The 16,906-nt window shown below is 32.6% G+C and overlaps 1 protein-coding gene across 1 annotated transcript; it reads right to left on the reverse strand.

The window, feature by feature from the left end:
* Positions 1-3,844: 3,844 nt before the first annotated feature.
* LOC131658312 (uncharacterized) lies at positions 3,845-6,210 on the reverse strand. The gene is made up of 9 exons (XM_058927620.1): positions 6,070-6,210; positions 5,712-5,979; positions 5,413-5,631; positions 5,226-5,247; positions 4,936-5,074; positions 4,695-4,852; positions 4,473-4,593; positions 4,265-4,400; positions 3,845-3,996 (listed from the first exon to the last, which is right to left on the reverse strand). Exons 1-9 carry the CDS (start codon positions 6,208-6,210, stop codon positions 3,845-3,847), a joined length of 1,356 nt encoding a protein of 451 aa, XP_058783603.1.
* Positions 6,211-16,906: the final 10,696 nt, after the last annotated feature.

Here is a 16,906-nt window from a genome sequence, read left to right on the forward strand (position 1 = left end):
GAAGATTTTGCGGCGTATAGTTTGATTCTATGGTTTCTTCATCATCAAGAGTTGATGTTGTGTCATAGTCAGGATTTGCATTTATGAACTCACAATCACTATCAGATATTGATTCATCCGTTGTTCCATCTTCAACGGTTTCATCTGCTTCGTTATTAACGTGTGTGTTACGGTAAATATTGCTTGTGGATGAAGACTCACTGTAATGATCAATATTTGAGAATTTGTTGAATAGATTGGCTGCCATAGATTGAATAGCACCAACATTCAATTGTTTTCTGGATGAAACGGCTGATCCACTTTGATGTGTATTAACATTTTTGAAGACTTGATCAATAAAGGAAGATGTTGTACCACTTGAAGGTGTGTTTGTATCGAGGCTGACAGGAGAATTGAAAGCGTGGTGTCTGCTCAGCCGTGGTGTATTTGGTTGAATAATTGTCTTTCTTCGTTGATATGATGTTGCAGCTACCAGGTTAGGGGACATAGTATCCATAGTACATGTTGAATTCGAGCTGCATGAACCAACTTTGGGTGTTGTTGTATTTGACTTCAATTTATAAGCATTGGGGTGCCTTTGATTCTGAAACTTATTGACACTGACGTTTCTACTTGTTGCTGATGACCTTAGAAGCTTTGCTGGATGTGCATTCAAGTTTTGATTCCTTTGATTCATCACTGAAGAAGTGATGTTAGACAGTGGTGTTCTGAAGTTGTCAATGGATGGATGATAGTTCCTACTGAAACAAACTTCAAAACCCAATTCTTTATCACCAACTCTACTTCTTTTCAATCTTCTTTCACTGGATTTGTTTCCTCCTTCTTCTTTCCAATGCTGCAACTTTCTTACTCTCACAATCATGTGATTCCAGGTTTACTAAGTATACTTCATGCAAACAAAATAAAAGACAGCATCTATAGGATGCAAATGTGAAGAGTTTTTTCTCAAAGCAATTATTGTTATTTGAGCAGTCAGCAAATTAAAACAGAGAGAATATGGTAAGGAAGTGTATACCTATTAAATGTCCATGCACAATGGTATTTGCTATAAGATTTAACGTGTTTAGCCTTTATAATTAACCCTCTAATTATGACAGTAAGACAGTTAATTAATATGAGAGGGGATATTAAAGTTGATGGTTAAGTGTTTGGTCAGCATAATTATTCCATTTAATCAATTAGTGGTAAAATAATAAAACTGTTGGTAAACCACAAAAAGGTTACAATCAATGATAACATTGAATACAGAAAATGGCATTAACGAAAAAAATCAATTAAATTAAAAGAAAAAAAACATTGGAAACCGTAAATGGAGTAAGTATAATCCCTCACCAATGAATAGTAACAACTTCTACATGTAATGTGAAAGGGCAGACACGCTTTGCAAGGCCATACCTTTGAGATTTGCTTCCAGATTTTCTTCTTGTGTTATACTCAAAAATCAAATCCCATATCTTCTCTTACTATTCTCTCCTGCATGCAAATATAAAACCAGTCATAGCAACACACTCCCAAAGCATTTGATTCAACATATCCCTAAGAAAATGTCTTATTCTTCATGGAGTGGCGGGTAAGGTTATGGATAGAATCTACATACCTCTGTTTGTCTTTGTTGTAAGATCCATTTTATCGTTTTTTTAATAATTTGGAAACAACCTTGGTAACTTCTGTTTGAACACAGGTTTTTGTCTCTCGACACTGAGGAAATCAACTGCATATTAGGCATGAAAGCTGATGACGATGAAGTCTCTGATGGAAACACCAAATTTGTATTGAAAGAAGTGAAAGTTGAGGAGGATGAAATAGGGCAAAGCTCAAAGATCCAACCTGCTGCTTTGGTGAATGAATTAGGGCAAACCTCTGGAGCAAACCATGATGCGCTGTTGAAGGATGTGAAAGTGGAGCATGATGCTGCCCAGCCTTCTCAGGTGAATAACAATGATCAAGTGCTGCAGAAAGAGATATCATGGGAAAACGAGATCACCAAGTCCCAAGTTAGAGGTCATCAAGTGATAGTAAGATTTCTGATTTCAATAGTACTTTACTTTGTACGATTAATGATGTGAACATTCGTAACAACAATAAATTTGTAATGCAACAACGAAACCAAACATCATTTAACAACTTAAATAAACTAATTGTCTTGATCATAAAGCATGGTAAATTTAAAACTTAGAAAAAATCATGTAACTATTTCTCCCTTTTAATATCTTTGGCCATCTTGGTTGATGATTGTTGTAGACTATTCATTATCTTCTACTGCATCATTTATCAGCTTTCTGATTTCAATATTAAAGTGATATTTGTACGATTAATGATGTGAAAATTTGTAACAATAACCAATTTGTGATGCAGCAATTCCCTCAGGAGGTGATAAAGAAAGCTCTAAGACCAGACATAACAGGATGCAGGCTTTATGATCTTGAAGACTTGTCTTTTTATGAGTGTAAGATTCTGAAGTCAAACAGAAAATACGTGGAGATGTATCTTGGATATGGTTGGTATGCATTTGTAAAGGTCAGAAAGCTGAAGGTTGGAGATAAGGTGGTATTCAACTATAATTCAGACCAGGAAATCTAGTACGCGAGGGTTGACAGAAAAGTCAAGCAGACCAGCAATTAAGTTAGCTTATCTATGTGTGTTTGTTTTTTGTCTTTGATTTTAACTTAACTGTGGGTACCATCAAAACAATCAGTTTTTTGTTAATGTTGTTTTAGACATGTTGCTGATAACTTTTGTTTTATTGGCCATGTCATATTTTGATGTATGATTAAGTAACCTTCATAATGAAGGTAGTACTACATTATCTTTAATGTTTAAATTTGCATCTATGGTGTGGTTCTTTAATTTTCTCGTTAAATTTGCAATGTGTACACATTGTCTGTCCATTTTCGGTTGATGCCTTTACTTATGTGGGCTTGTTTACAACTTAAACCATGACAGTATTCAAGATAAGGTTACTTATTTTGTTTATACTGGATCTATTGATTGCAATGTGTAAATTTACTTGAACTTCTAAATATATTATTAACACAACTTCATAATTTGCTTAATGGTTTAAGTTCCATGGGCTTGTCAAGAATAAACTCATAATTTTAGATTTAGAAACCTAATCTGTCACACACAATCCCAAGGGTCAGCCAATATCTATGTAATGATGACACTTATAGTTTTCCAAAACCTGTTACAATCAATTTGTAAGGTTTCACCTAAACCTCTACAGAGTTTTTCATAACTGTTATTCACATATCTGTTAATAACATTGATTTACATTGTTGTATATTTATGGGCATTTTCAATTTAACAATGTCAGAATCACAAAATGACCAAGTTTATGTTTTTTAATATGGGGGTAGTTAGGCTTATTTAGATAGTGTGTTTTTTAATTAGAGTGTTTGTTTTTTACTTAGAATATAAACCATGCCAGCAACTATAACTTTTAAAACATATACAAATGCATATCAATACAACATGACAGTGTTCAAGATAAAACTTTTATGTTTTTCAGAATTCGATCAATTGGAATCTTCAATTTATATATGACAGCAAGGGTATATCATTTAAGCAATTCAATTTCAAATTCATTAGAAACATTTCAAACAGAAGTATATTTGAAACAATGCACATCATGATAAACTCAAATCCAGGAAAATCATGTCTATATCATAACTAAATGGGGCAACTCAAATTCAGAAAAACTCTGTCTATATAAAAAATTAATTCAACAATCATGATAAACTCAGTACCAGAACAACAAAACAAAACATCACTCAACAACTTAAATAAACCAATTGTCTTGATCATAAGGCAATGTAAATTTAAAACTTATAAATTTTGAAGCTAACTATTTCTCCTCTTTAATATCTTTGGCCATCTTGGTTGATGATTGTTGTACACTATCATTATCTTCTACTGCATCATTTATAAGTCTCTTACATGGAATGAGTCCTGAATTTTCAATGGTCAGGTCATTTCTGCAGATGCAGATACGGGTTCCTATCATGAATAAAGAAAGGCAACAATAAGATTTAAAATTATGACACAGTTGTTATATTGCTCAGCAAACAAAGAATAGCACATGTAAAAAATATATACAGAAATGCTATTCATATCATCCTGGGACAGAGGTTCTGGTGCTCGAAGTTTTGAGGTCTGGTGAAAATAACAAACAGTTAGTGTACAACCTAAGATAACTCAGCACGCATCAAACGAAGATTACAAAGGTTACCTCTTCAAATTTGAAACTTGTCCTTAATTTTATTACGGACATCTTCATCAGTTTTGAAGCCAATGACCGAAAGTCGTCCATTTTTAGGATGATAAACAGCTCTAATTGCCAATTCATTTTTCAATATTGAGTCAAGTTCGTAAGGGAATTCAAGTGGATCGTAATCACCAGACTATAAGAATAAAAAGTATTAGACACCTTAAAAAAATTGATTTAAATATTGTTGTATGCAATATTTACATACCTGTGTTAAATCCATTTTCATTTGAAGAGCAGACTTCCCAATTAACTTCACGCAGTCTGTGTCCCAAAAGACGAACTTTGCCTTCGAACTACCGTCAACAGTTGTTATATTAAGCTTATACCTAAATGATTCATGGCATACAGGAGAACACATCAATCTTCATTGTTTGTAAGAGAATATAAACATTACCAGTTGGAAATGGAAAATGGATATAAAGTATACCGTGGCACAGGTTCTGGGCTAATATGCTCCTTAAAACACTTCAGCTTTCCATCCTTGGCAGTCACACTCCTTGTGCATTCCACACAGTCATCATAGTACCATCCCATCTGTCCAGCATCAAACTTATCGAGGGTAGCAACGGTAACACAGGTTGTTTCCTACAAAGTTGGCCAATATAAGTTACAGTTATATGATGCTTTAAGAATGATAACAAAATAAGGAAACAATCAATCATTCTTACATGTTGCAGATTTGTTATCTCAGAGAGACTCATTATTTCAGCCTTCCAAACAAATTTGTCATAGTCAAAATAAAATGAGTTTTGCGTTGCCTCAACTTGTACACTTGAAGATGATAACAAAGGCAAATCAACACCAAGTCTGAAAAATGTAAACACAATATTTAAGAAAACCACTTAAGAAGAAAACCAACAACGAATTAAGTTAAATTTATCTCTTGCAAGACAGTTAAGAAGAAGATCAATAAGCATTCCAAACCATATAATAAAGAAATAAACACATGCTTTAATACCTTTCTTTTAGATTCTTGACTTCTTCAATAGCAAGGTCATTAATCAACAATTTCGTTCCATTCTATGTGTTGGAAACACTAACTGGAAATCCTCCTGAATCACAAGAAATTGAAGAAACAGTTACAACTGTTGGATATAAAAGAAAATATACAGTTACATGTAACCTATTGTATCATGCATAATTACCTTGAGCCTCTTTAACCCTTGCATTTATTAGCACAATGACAATATCAGAGGCTTGCTTATTATTTTTATAATAGTCATATAGCTGAACTGCAAGTTGCCCCCAAAGAGTACATTGTATAACTGTTTTGCTAGCATATACAATTGAAAAAACTATTCTGTTCTTGCTGTTGTCACCGTTAACTTGGGTTTGAGAGATATCAGTGATTCCTCCAATCAAATCTAACAAATAAAAAATGGATTGGTTAAATTTATTCGACAAAAAAATTATAACACATGAATTTAGGGTGTAGGGAACTTACCAACCAAAACATTTGATTGAAACCTTCCTTCAACTATGGAATTTAAACCAATAATGTTAAGGTAGTTATGAGGGATGTCAGGAAATTCTTCTTTCTTAACATAAATTGACCCACAAAAAACCAATTTGTATGTATGATTTGTCGACTTAAAAGCAAAATCATTCTTCCCAACTTTAAAATTTTGCATGATATAAGAGTTTCCTGTTTCAATTTCAGATTTGAATTTCGAAAGCAAATAAGCAGGGACAACAGCTTGAATCATATCACGCTGCAAGAAATCAACATTTCATCATTAGTGGTTAATCAACAGAAAACATATTATAAGTAATCAGTGGGGAACCATATCTTGCTACAGTACCTTAGAATCAACCAAAACCATCTCCATGTGTTCTTTGTTTGAAGAACTTGTGACAGACCATAGATGCTTGCATCTAACTGCGATCTTCCACAAATCTTTGGAATTATTGATTTCTTTCAATGGCTCAATTGGGCGAGACATGTTTCACCTACAAACACTGCAAGAAGAGTAGAGATATCAGTTAATTATCAAAGATGAATCAAATGGAGATGAATGTAAACAGTGTTAAACAGAAGTTAGAGACGGAGGTGATGGAGACGAAGGTAGTGTCTTGAGATGGAGGAGGAGTGAAAATCACAGCGGAGGTGATGGAGACGAAGGATTTGTCTTGAGATGGAGGAGGAGCGAAAATCGCAGGGTATTGAGATGCAGCAGAATTGAAATGGTTATGCATTTGTTCATGTTTTATGCAGCCTATGGAACACAAAAGGTTTATTGAACAACGAAAGGTTGCAGTAATTGAAGTAGTAGAGTTCTGTATTTGCAATTAATTATGTTAGTAAGCTTTTACAAAAAAAGAATATATTTATTGATGTTGCTATGAAAAAAAAATAAAGGGGAGCATTTCATTTTTTGAGGTGTGGAGAAACAAATTTTTATAAGGCATTAGTTAATGCTAAGGAAATTGTGGTGGGATTGAAAAGACGTATAATTAAAAGAAAAAGACGGTTTGATGAGATTTTGAATACCCCAATATTCTAGCTATCTAAAAAAAGAATATTTCAAAGTTAATTTTTTTCTTTACCTTGTTGATCAAGCATTTGTTTCTCTTAATAAGAAATTTGAGAAATATCAAGAGTATGAAATTATTTTTTGTTTCTTGTTTACTTATCACAAGTTACAAGTATGGGTTGATGCAACTATGATGTCTTGATAAATAATCTTCTCTCACTGCAATAAAGCCTGCACAAAAAGCCTGCAACACATTAGCGACGTGAATTCCACGTCACTGCTGAAATTTTGAAAAAATTTCAACTTGCCCCCAAGTGAATGTCCCGCCTATTTAATTTTTTATATTAATTTTATTGTTGTGACGTGATTCCCACGTCACAACTATTTTTTTAAAAAACAAAAACCTGACACACAATATTAACGTTATGTTTGATATTTTAATATTAAAATTTTTAGTGACGTGTTTATCACAACGCAACATCCTTTTTTTACCCACGTAATAATCACGTCACTAATTCACGTGGCTAGACAACACATTTCTTGTAGTGGATGTAGTAACTTTGGACGTGTACCGAAACATTAATGAGCAATCTCATATTGAGGGGAATGAATTTTCTATGGAGTTAAAGTTACTAAGAGAAATGTTACCTGAAAAAATCATAAGAACTATTGATATATTATTATTTTCAAACGACTTGGATTGTTTTCCTAATATAGTTATTGCATATAAAATTTTATTGACTATTCATGAGATTGTTGCTTATGCAGAAAGAAGTTTTTCAAAATTGAAGTTGTTAAAGACTTACTTGTGGGCTGTGGCTTACCATGTCACAAGAAAAGTTTAATGAATTGACATTGATAGTAATTGAAAATGTCATTTTGAAAACAGTAAAATATGAATATTTAGTTGATGAATTTACTTCAAAAAATGTTTGGATGAAGACTCTTTTTAAGTATTTAGAAACTTTAAGTTGTACGAAATGATATTTATAATTTAAACAATATTGATTTTTTTGGTGCTTCATTTGGTTAATATATAATTATTTTTTTGGTGCACTATTTTTCATTATTAAAATTATACTCCCTTTTTAATTTAGGCCTTTTTTAAAATTAGAACATGATCTTTAGATTGATTAGGCCGACCATATAGACATGCTCCCTAGTTCGAGTCAATGAACCCTGCGAGAGTGAGGTTAGAGTTTTGTATGAAGAAGAGGCCAATGGCAAATGGATTCTTGACATATCGGATTATTTTAATTGTTGTTTGTATATGAGTTGGGGCGGATCTATGTTGTGGGGGTTGAGGCTTTTGACCCCATAAAAATAGTAACCATGAATACTAAATCATATATATTGATTCAATGTTTAATTCTTATTTTTGTCAAATTTCAAAATGAAAACTTCTCTTACTAATTAAAAAAAAAACATGCTACTTATTTGTTTTAATTATACTTTACCACATTCTTCTATAGTCTTATGGTCATTTTAAAAATTTAAAAAAAAAAACTTAATATGAGTTTTCAAACCAATACATTAGATTATTTTTACAAATATAGTTGAAAAATCGGTTAGGTGTTAAATATTTTATTAATTTTATCTTTTTAATTACTCATAAGTTTAAAAATATTTTATTATGAACTTTGTATTAAATGGATGAATTGATTAACATTGTATTAACATTATTGAAAAATATATTATTGAAATTTTATTTAAAAATTTTTCTATTAACATTATAAATAATAATAAAATATCATGCTATCATCATAAAATTAAGAATATCTGAATATTTTATTTGCAAATAATTCTATTATCAATCAAGAGAGTGATATTTTCTTCAATAATAAGTAGAATGAAATTCATATTTTGTTTAATACAAAAGAGTTATGTTTATCTTTTAAAACATTGATAATATAATATAATTCATTCACACACAAAAATATACATAAAAAACAATTGTAATTTGTAATAGTTTAAATTATTTTATGAACATTTAATTTTTATCTATAAAAATTTTCTTGCCCCCGCCTACAAAATGTTTTGGATCTGCCATTGTAGATGAGTGTTGGTTGGTTTTGACAATTGTTTACTTAACCATCACACACAAAAATAATATCAAGCCTATAATGTGTTAGATATGATACTTTACCTATTATGCTTTTGATTTGGGTAGGATCATATAGCAGTGGCACAACATTTGTATCAAGTTTGTGTCTTAGATCCATAGGCTTAACATTTCATTGACATAATGGTATTCCTTTAGAAAACCTAAGAATCTCAAATCCAAGAAAGAACTTTAGGTTGCCTAGATCTTTGATACTAAATTTGGTGTCTATGAGAGAGTTAATATGTTAAATTTATGTAATATTGTTTTCTGCAAGTATTAAATCATTAACATAAACCAGTATGACAATGAAAGAACTAGCATATTTTTTTGGTAAATATGAAGTAATTGGATTTTGAGTGAGAAAACCCTAAGTTAAATAAAGTGGAAGTCAATTTTTGGTTCCATTGATGACTGGATTGTTTCAAGCCATGTATTGATTTGTTAACTTTATAGACCAAGTTTGTAGAGACTTTTATTCCAAGGTGACATTTCATATAGACTTCCTCCTCCAAATCTCCATGGAGAAATGCAATGTTATTGTCTAACAGATGAATATACCAATTGAATGAGGAAGTTATATATAATAGGGTTAATAGTAGTTTACCCCCTGTAATATGACCGTGTTTCGGTTTACCCCCCCCCCCCCCCACCGTTGCCAAAGGCAGGTTTTGGCAACGGTTTTTTAGAAAAAACCGTTGCCAAAAGGTAGGGAGGGGGGAAAAGCAAAATTTGCTAACATTACAGGAAGGTGAACTACTATTAACCCTATATAATATATAATAGCAGTCTAATTATTATCATTTATATGATTAGAGAAAGTAATCTAAGACCTATGATTAGAGAAAGTAATCCAATAGCCAATTTATTAGGGGTGGAAGAGGTGGTTAAATCCTAAATGTGAGTATCAATTATAGATTTAAGTTATTGTTGAATGGCTTGTTGTCAATTAGGGTCAAAAATAGAAAAGGAGTAAAGAGTAGGTTCTTTTAGAGTTGAATTTTTAAGCTAAAAAATTTATGTTGTTTAGACAGATTAGTATAAGAAATGAAGAGAGATAAAGGATAAGGAATAGTACTGGTGTTGGTTGAACGATGGGTGCGAGAAGTACCTTGTAATAGCTCATAATGATAGTCTTTGAAGTAAGTTGGAGGTTCAATTATCCAGGTAGACTTTATAAGTTCGTTGGATGTGGGATATGGAGAATGAATGTGAGGGGAAGTGTTGTGAGAATTAGGGATATTATTAGCATAAATAGGGGGTATGTTGGGTGTGTTGGCAGTTTTTTGGATAGGTGTGGAATGATTAGTCAAAAGAAATATCATGGATAGGGTGATGTATAGGTTGAGGGGTAGTTTAATTATGAAGTTGATTATGTGTGAAGGGGAATATATGTACATAAAATATGGTATTTGATAGAACAACTACTGTTGGGCCTGTTAATAATGAAAGGTTCAATCCTGTTGTTTGGAGAGTGTATGTTCGCAGGGGTAAGAAAGTAATGAATAATTCTATTAGTGACCTGGAAAAGGAAATCCTTGATTCTTGGGAAGGTTGTTAGTAGTGAGAGATATAGGAAGGAGGGGAGTGTTTTTCAGACTCACGCACGATTATTGTTATCATTGTACTAGGAGATTGTATTCTATGGAGGAGCTCTGCTCTGGTTATACACTTACCTATTTTCCTTTCCTTCCATTAATACAAAAACTTCATTTCACCATTCCTTTATATTGTTTCCTTAATTCTTTTTTCTATAAGTTCTATCATTGGTCCGACCTGCCGGATCTTCAAGAGGTACCAGTGAATTCTTGTCTTCTACGTGCCACCTAAGTTGTCAGATCAAATGGAAACAGTAGAAGAAAGGATCTCGGTTGTGGAGAATTTTGTGTGTCAGGGGTTGAGAGACTTTCGTGAGATGATGATGCAAGAGTTTTGTTATACCATGATGAATGAGTTTACGAAGCTGTGGGACCAGAACTCACATTCATTAACACACAAAAAAATCCAGAAAACACACAAAGGATTTCCAATTTGTTCACACACAAAGGGTTTCCAATTTGTTCATCAACTTCTACATCAACTAAAACTGAAATCAACAAAAACTGAAACCAACAATGAACACACAAAGGGTTTTCAATTTGTTCATAACTTTTTCTTTCCAATTTGTTCACAACTTTTTCTTTTCCAATTTGTTCGTTTTCTTTCTCAAATGCTAGATCTGGTTGCAACTAACACACACACTAAGCTTAAGATCAAACGAAAACAAAACCGAAAACGGAACACAATAGTGAACGAAATACTGAATATCGATAGTGTTTGAGAAGCTGCAAGAAGGTCGTGGTGATGTTAGAGTTTGGACGGTGATGGAAACGAGATAGTGGTCATGGTTTGCGGTCATAGAAGGGTTATACGCGAGTGTTTCGGTTTCAACAATTAAATTTTGGATTAACAGTGATGAGGTCTTCCGGTGGTGGTTTAAGCGACGGTGGAATGAACTGTCAAGATTGCGGTAACCAAGCAAAGAAAGACTGTCCTCATCTTAGATGCAGAACTTGTTGTAAGAGCAGAGGGTTTCACTGTCAAACTCATTTTAAAAGTACTTGGGTTCCCGTTTTGAAACGCCCTGAACGGCGGCATCAACTTTCTTCTTTGCAGCAACAAAATCAACACCAACAGCAGCAATTTCATTCTTCACGGAGACACAGAGAAAATCCAATATCAGCACCACATGAACATTGAAACAACAGCAGTTTCATTCTTCAATGAACATTAAATTTTTTGGGTTTTAGTAATTTTTGTTTGATATTTTGAAATAAACATAATATTTTATCCATATCAGCACCACATGTATGCCAACTGGATCCTGATTTTGACTTTGACTAACAGATCTAACATAAAGGACTAACATGCTTTGTTTTAAGACTTAAGGGATTGATTTGAACTTTTTAAAAGTTAAGGGACCATAATAGATCCCGAGCCAAAGTTAAGGGATGAAATTTTTTTTTTTAAATTTAAATCGGTGTGATTTATTGAATTTGTCTCTAATAAAAAGAATCAAATGTAAGTGTTATATTTATATTACTCTCTGTGATCCATTATAATTAAATAGTACTATTTCAAAATAACTAATCATTTCAATTTTTAATATAATTTTAATTATTTTTTTCTAATTATACTTTTATTTAATATTATTGTATTATTCCCAAATCAATATTTCTTCATTTTTACTTATAGTAATAAATATGAATAAACAAATACTCCTTCTATTTTTTAGTTATAAGTCATTTTGAGAAAAAAATTGTACTAATATTTTGTTATTAATTATTTTACAATATCAATATATCATTAATATTATTTTTTACTATATTTTTGAATATTTATTATCTTCTCTTCTTTTAATTATTTAAATTTATTTTCTTCATACAATTTATTTAGAGAAATAAGATATTTCATATATCCACAAAAACAGTTCAATACACAAAGCGACTCCACTACTCCTATCGAGCCCAACTTATAAACTCACTTAAGCCACATGCTCATGTAACTTACTATTCCGCCAATATTTATGCACAATCTTTTATATAATGTCTTTTGCTATATTACTATGGTCAATATTGCTATTATCATTCCTATACACTTTCCTATTTCTATACATCCAACATGCATAAATGGTTTTTGCAAAACGTTGTCCGAAGAACTCTGGTGCACCAACCTTTATGTTTGCTCGTATTAATCATCTAGTCAACCTCACGACGATCCCACTCATGGAGACTATGATTCATATTCACCCAAAGCAGCACCTTCTTCAAATATTGTGCATATCCCTGCAGAGAAAAGATAAATACTAAATACTCTCCTTCTCGATGCAGAACTCACAGCCCTCTTGAGTAATCATACCAAATTTTTAAGGTGGTTTTTATTTTCTTCATACAATTAGTAAAGAATAATTTATAAAAAGATTTCGTAATTTCTTTTTTTATATAATAATTATTAAATTTTTATAATAACTTTAACAAGTCTAAAGAAATATATAATACAAAAAATGGAAAAAATATATATTTTTTAATATGTAAGCAGTTAATTAAACCAGGTATTTAATGACCAGTCGGTTTATAGATTAAATTAAAATTTTAATTTACAGTTTAATTATTTAAAGGGTTATGCTAATGAGTGTTTCTAAAACATTCTTTAAATATATTAAATAATTATAAAATATTTTTTAGAAAAAATCAATACTTCAATGTCCAATGTATTAAATACACACATTTTTTAAAAAAAATTTAGGCTTAAATACCGTTTTAGTCCCCATATTTCAATACTTTTAACGTTTTAGTCCCCCCTTTAAAAAAACTCAGCCTTTTGATCCCTCATTTAAACACTTTTTGGGTTTTTTTGAAGTCCCCCTCCACTTTTGAGGATGTGGCTCATTTGAATGCTGAGTTGGCTCATGAAGTCTTGTGCCACGTCATTTAAAACATTTGGTTGAATTAAAAAATGTTTTTTTAATTTGCAGAATATATAAAATCTTATAAAAAAACATTTTAGAATTTTAATTCAATCATCCCCTTTCTATCCCATTTGTATCCCCTTTCATTTGTGAACCTTAATTTCAAAAATTCACATCTTCCATAATCACTCTCTTCTGCAATTGGCTCGTGAACCCTAACTTCCACAATCCATTTCTTCTGCAATTGCAAAATCTTCTTCATCCGAAAGTTGGAAGCATGTCACAGTATTCCCATGGAAGCAAAAGCTCGACAAAGCAAAGATACCACCAAGGAGAGTGTAAATGTGGCCTTGATGCGTCGTTAATGACTTCATGGACGGATGCTAATCCAGGGAGGCGTTTTTATGGGTGTTGAATGTACAAGGTACTGTTTTTCATCTCAAGCTTACATATTCTGGATGTTAGTGTATTTTTTCATCTGTAAATGTCACCTCATCTTCTTTCATGTTTTGTAGCTGTATGGAAAGAAAGGGTGCAATCACTTTGAATGGTATGATGAAGAGATGAGCTCAAGAGCAAAGGATTTGATATGTTCATTAGAGCAAAGATTAAATGCAGAGAAGTGTAAAGTGATCGAATCCAATGTGAAAGAAGATGAATTGAAGATGAAGCTAAAGTACCTGAAAGTGCAGTTGAAGTTTACAGTTGTGATTTCTTTTGTGCTATTGTTAGGTCTAATTGCATCATGCATAATGAATTAGGAATAGAGTTGTAATGGAGTTTACAGTTGTGAGTTATGTCTAGTTGAATGGTATTATATGTAATGGAAGCGTATTATGTAACATTGATCTCCAATATTAATGAATTAAAATTTTGGTTTAATAATGAGTTTGTGATAACTGATATGTGTAATTATTCAACTGAAATGTGTTAACTGATATTTGTGGCAAACATTTAATTCAAAATGACATATCTTGTTCATTACATAACCAAAATGACACATAACCTTGTTCATTACAGGATGACTTAACAAAAGGCTTAACAAAATAACATAACCTAAATGAGTTTGATACAAACTTGTCCAAAATGACTCATGAAACATAATGACACATAAACCAAATTGACACATAATCTAGCATTCTGATTGCTGAGTTTGTTGAGTTTGTTGTGGTGCTTGTGATGATGTTCCACACTCTTCAGCAATTGTTTGACCAACAGATGTTCTTGGCTGTTTTGTCTTGCTACCACTTGTTGATGCAGTCTTCTTTTCCTTCTTTTGTTTCTGTTTTTCACCACCTGTTGGAGCAGTTTTCTTTGCTTTCTTGTTTCCACCTTTTGGAATTGCAATGTCAGCACCCCTCTTGCCCTTGCATCTTCTTTTGTTGTGTCCCATACCTCCACACTTGTGACAAGTCACTGTAGTTAGTTTTCTGGGAAGAACATGTGGATTCCTAAGCTCATGTCAGGGATATGCCTAAGAATATGTGTAAATTTTTTGGCCAACCATTCTGTCTTTGCCTGCCTATTGTTCGGAGTCTTGTAGCATGTATGTTCATTAATTAGGCTCACAACTTGCCAAAACTGGTTCTCAACCCTCTTGCTAATCCTCGTGTAAAACTTACACTCTTCCATGCAAAGAATTACCATTCTTTTTGCATCATTCTTTTTTATGAATATATTCTTATTCTTCTCCGTTCCATACTCCCTAACTGCTTCCCCCACTATACTTTTGCTGTTAAAAACCATTCCTAATTTTAAAGTTGACTCCTTCACCACTTCTATGAGTTGGATACTTCTCATGTTCAACATCATCTCCACTTTTTGGAGGTGTGTGTAGTTGATCAGAATCACAGACTTCTTCTTGAGCACATGGCTTGTTAGGAGTTTGGCATATTGTGGTCCAATCCAAGTCAATGGACTCTTCATCACATTCATACTCACTACTTTCATGATCACTTTCAACACCTACAAAGTCAGGATCTTCAGATTCATTGTCAGCATCATTTCCTTGATGCATCTCTTCAGAATCAACATCATTTCCTTGTTGCATCTCTTCAACATGAACATCATTTCCTTGTTGTACCTCTTCATCATTCCCAACATTTGATTGTCGTACTTCTTCAGCATTCACAAAATCTACACTAACAACATCATCATCTTCCCCATGAAAATCTTGTCCAAGTTCAGCTTCATCATCCAATTCAGGTTCCTCAACGGAATGCTCTACATATACATCAACCAAATCAAAACCCTTAACATCCTCAACAAACTTAACTACATCAGCACCACAATTAAGGGGTCTTAAACCTCTAGAAAAATTATACTTGGAGTGCCAGTAATGAAGACATTTAATGTTAGCATATCCCTCATTCAAAATTAGTTTTTCCAATGACATATATGACAGGTAGTCTACATCCCAGTTCTATGCCATTTCAGATGTTTCTCCACCAACGTACCACTTAACTGGGTTCTCTACAAACTCTCCCCTATGATGGATACGTAACCTGACTTTTTGAGGCTGAGATGGTCTGTACACAAACTAACCTCATGCAAAATCTCACATCTTCCTTTGATTTCGATGACAACGGTATATCCATGTTGCAAGGATTCACTTAATTTCTTCGTTCACCGCATTTGCTAGCAAAGTTCCAATTAGGGTTCACGATTAAAGGGGGTGACTGATTTTATATAGGTTTCAAATTATTCAATTAAAATTCTGAAATGTTTTTTTAAAAGATTTTATATATTCTGCAAATTAAAAAAACGTTTTTTAATTCAACCAAATGTTTTAAATGACGTGGCACAAGACTCCATGAGCCAACTCAGCATTCAAATGTGCCACATCCCCAAAAGTGGAGGGGGACTTCAAAAAAACCCAAAAAGTGTTTAAATGAGAGATCAAAAGGCTGCGTTTTTTTAAAGGGGGACTAAAACGTTAAAAATATTGAAATAGGGAGACTAAAACTACATTTAAGCCTTTTTTATCACTTTAATCACTTAGAGAGTGTCATAGGAGCACTCATTAACATTACCCTTAAATGAAAACTTGGATTTAGGATCTGTTTGGTAAGATCCAAAAAAGAACTTTTAGCTTTTCAGTTTACATTAATGAAAAAGTTCTATTTGGTAACGCTATTTTAGCTTTTATCTTGTAGTTTTCTTACTAGCTTTTAGTTTTTTTCAAAAGCGGTTTAAAGTAGCTTTTGAACTAATAGCTTTTTGCTTAGTGACCTTTTTTTTCATAACCCTTGTTATTTTAACAAAATATTATTACCCTTAAATGATCTTTTATGATTTTGTATCTATCAGCTAATGAAACAGTTAATTTACCAAACACTCATGTTAGTTTATCGGCTATCAGTCACCAGCTATAAGCTACTAGTTAATTTTATCAAATAGAGCCTTAACCAATCGTTAGTCGGTCCAGTGGTGATTGACGCAAGACTTGGTAGGGAGGACCACAGTTCGATCCCCACAATTGCGATTGGGAGGGGCCACTAGATGTCAGAACTAACCCTGAAACGGACTATACCGATGATGAAAAGAAAAAAAATGGATTTATAGTTACGAGTATGAGTGGCAAAACGAATCTGGCCCATTAGACTTTTTTTTTATGC

The sequence above is a fragment of the Vicia villosa genome, linkage group LG3, assembly GCF_029867415.1.
Source record: "Vicia villosa cultivar HV-30 ecotype Madison, WI linkage group LG3, Vvil1.0, whole genome shotgun sequence".
NCBI lineage: Eukaryota > Viridiplantae > Streptophyta > Magnoliopsida > Fabales > Fabaceae > Vicia > Vicia villosa.

Coding starts and splice junctions, on each gene's coding strand:
- LOC131658312 (XM_058927620.1), bottom strand. CDS start 6,210: ATGTCTCGCCCAATTGAGCCATTGAAAGAAATCAATAATTCCAAAGAT. Junction 5,075..5,225: donor GTCAAGAATCTAAAAGAAAG/GTATTAAAGCAT, acceptor TACATTTTTCAG/ACTTGGTGTTGATTTGCCTT. Junction 3,997..4,264: donor CAAAACTGATGAAGATGTCC/GTAATAAAATTA, acceptor TATTCATGATAG/GAACCCGTATCTGCATCTGC.